The sequence below is a fragment of the Orycteropus afer genome, unplaced genomic scaffold (assembly GCF_000298275.1).
Source record: "Orycteropus afer afer isolate SDZICR_OR568_19922 unplaced genomic scaffold, OryAfe1.0 scaffold00365, whole genome shotgun sequence".
NCBI lineage: Eukaryota > Metazoa > Chordata > Mammalia > Tubulidentata > Orycteropodidae > Orycteropus > Orycteropus afer.
This window is the reverse complement of record NW_006921952.1, coordinates 1363801-1364816: the sequence shown is the minus strand read 5'-3', so window position 1 is coordinate 1364816 and position 1016 is coordinate 1363801. Positions and strand designations below refer to the sequence as shown.

The 1016-nt window shown below is 44.1% G+C and overlaps 1 protein-coding gene across 1 annotated transcript in view; it reads left to right on the top strand.

The window, feature by feature from the left end:
* Positions 1-264: 264 nt before the first annotated feature.
* Positions 265-1016, top strand: part of BPGM (bisphosphoglycerate mutase) — a 1791-nt gene continuing 1039 nt past the window's right edge. The window contains exon 1 of the mRNA XM_042782541.1: positions 265-865. Within this exon, the coding sequence (XP_042638475.1) occupies positions 265-865 (601 nt within the window). The remainder of the gene's footprint in view (positions 866-1016) is intronic.

Below are 1016 nucleotides of genomic sequence, written 5' to 3'. Positions count from 1 at the left end.
TGAACTGACTTCTCTGTAATTAATCAGCCATAGAATATGACTGTCTGTGGCACAGTGAATGAATTTCCGGATGTCTGATGTCAAAACTGTTCAAAAGTATTCCAGTTTCTTTTGGAACCTGGCCATTGTACAGGTATGCTGCTATTCCCAGCTAGTGTGTTGAACAAAGAATATAATTTACTCTTTTGTTTCTTCTCTACCTAGATGTACTGTTGCTGTTGAACATTGACCCACTTGCAACACCAAGGAAGCTTAGCCACCAGTATGTCCAAGTATAAACTTGTTATGTTAAGACACGGGGAGGGTGCTTGGAATAAGGAGAACCGCTTTTGCAGCTGGGTGGACAAGAAACTTAACAGTGAAGGAATGGAGGAAGCTCGGAATTGTGGGAAGCAACTCAAGGAGCTAAACTTTGAGTTTGACCTTGTGTTCACATCCATCCTGAATCGGTCCATCCACACAGCCTGGCTGATCCTGGAGGAGCTGGGGCAGGAGTGGGTTCCTGTGGAAAGCTCCTGGCGTCTAAATGAGCGCCACTATGGAGCCTTGATTGGTCTCAATAGGGAACAAATGGCTTTGAATCATGGTGAAGAACAGGTGAGGATCTGGAGAAGAAGCTACAGTGTGACCCCACCTCCCATCGAGGAATCTCATCCTTACTATCTCGAGATCTACAATGACCGGAGGTATAAAACGTGTGACGTGCCTGTGGATCAGCTGCCAAGATGTGAAAGCTTAAAAGATGTTTTGGAGAGACTCCTTCCCTACTGGAATGAAAGGATTGCTCCAGAAGTATTAAGTGGCAAAACCATTCTGATATCTGCTCATGGAAATACCAGTAGAGCACTCCTGAAGCATCTGGAAGGTACCATCTTCATGCTTCTACTTAGAGATTGCTGTTATAGTTTGGACATAGCATCTAAGCTGATAATGCACCATTTACCTAAAAAACCAAACTCACTGCCATTGAGTTGATTCCAATTCATAGTGACCCACTTTTGTGTTTCTGAGGCAGT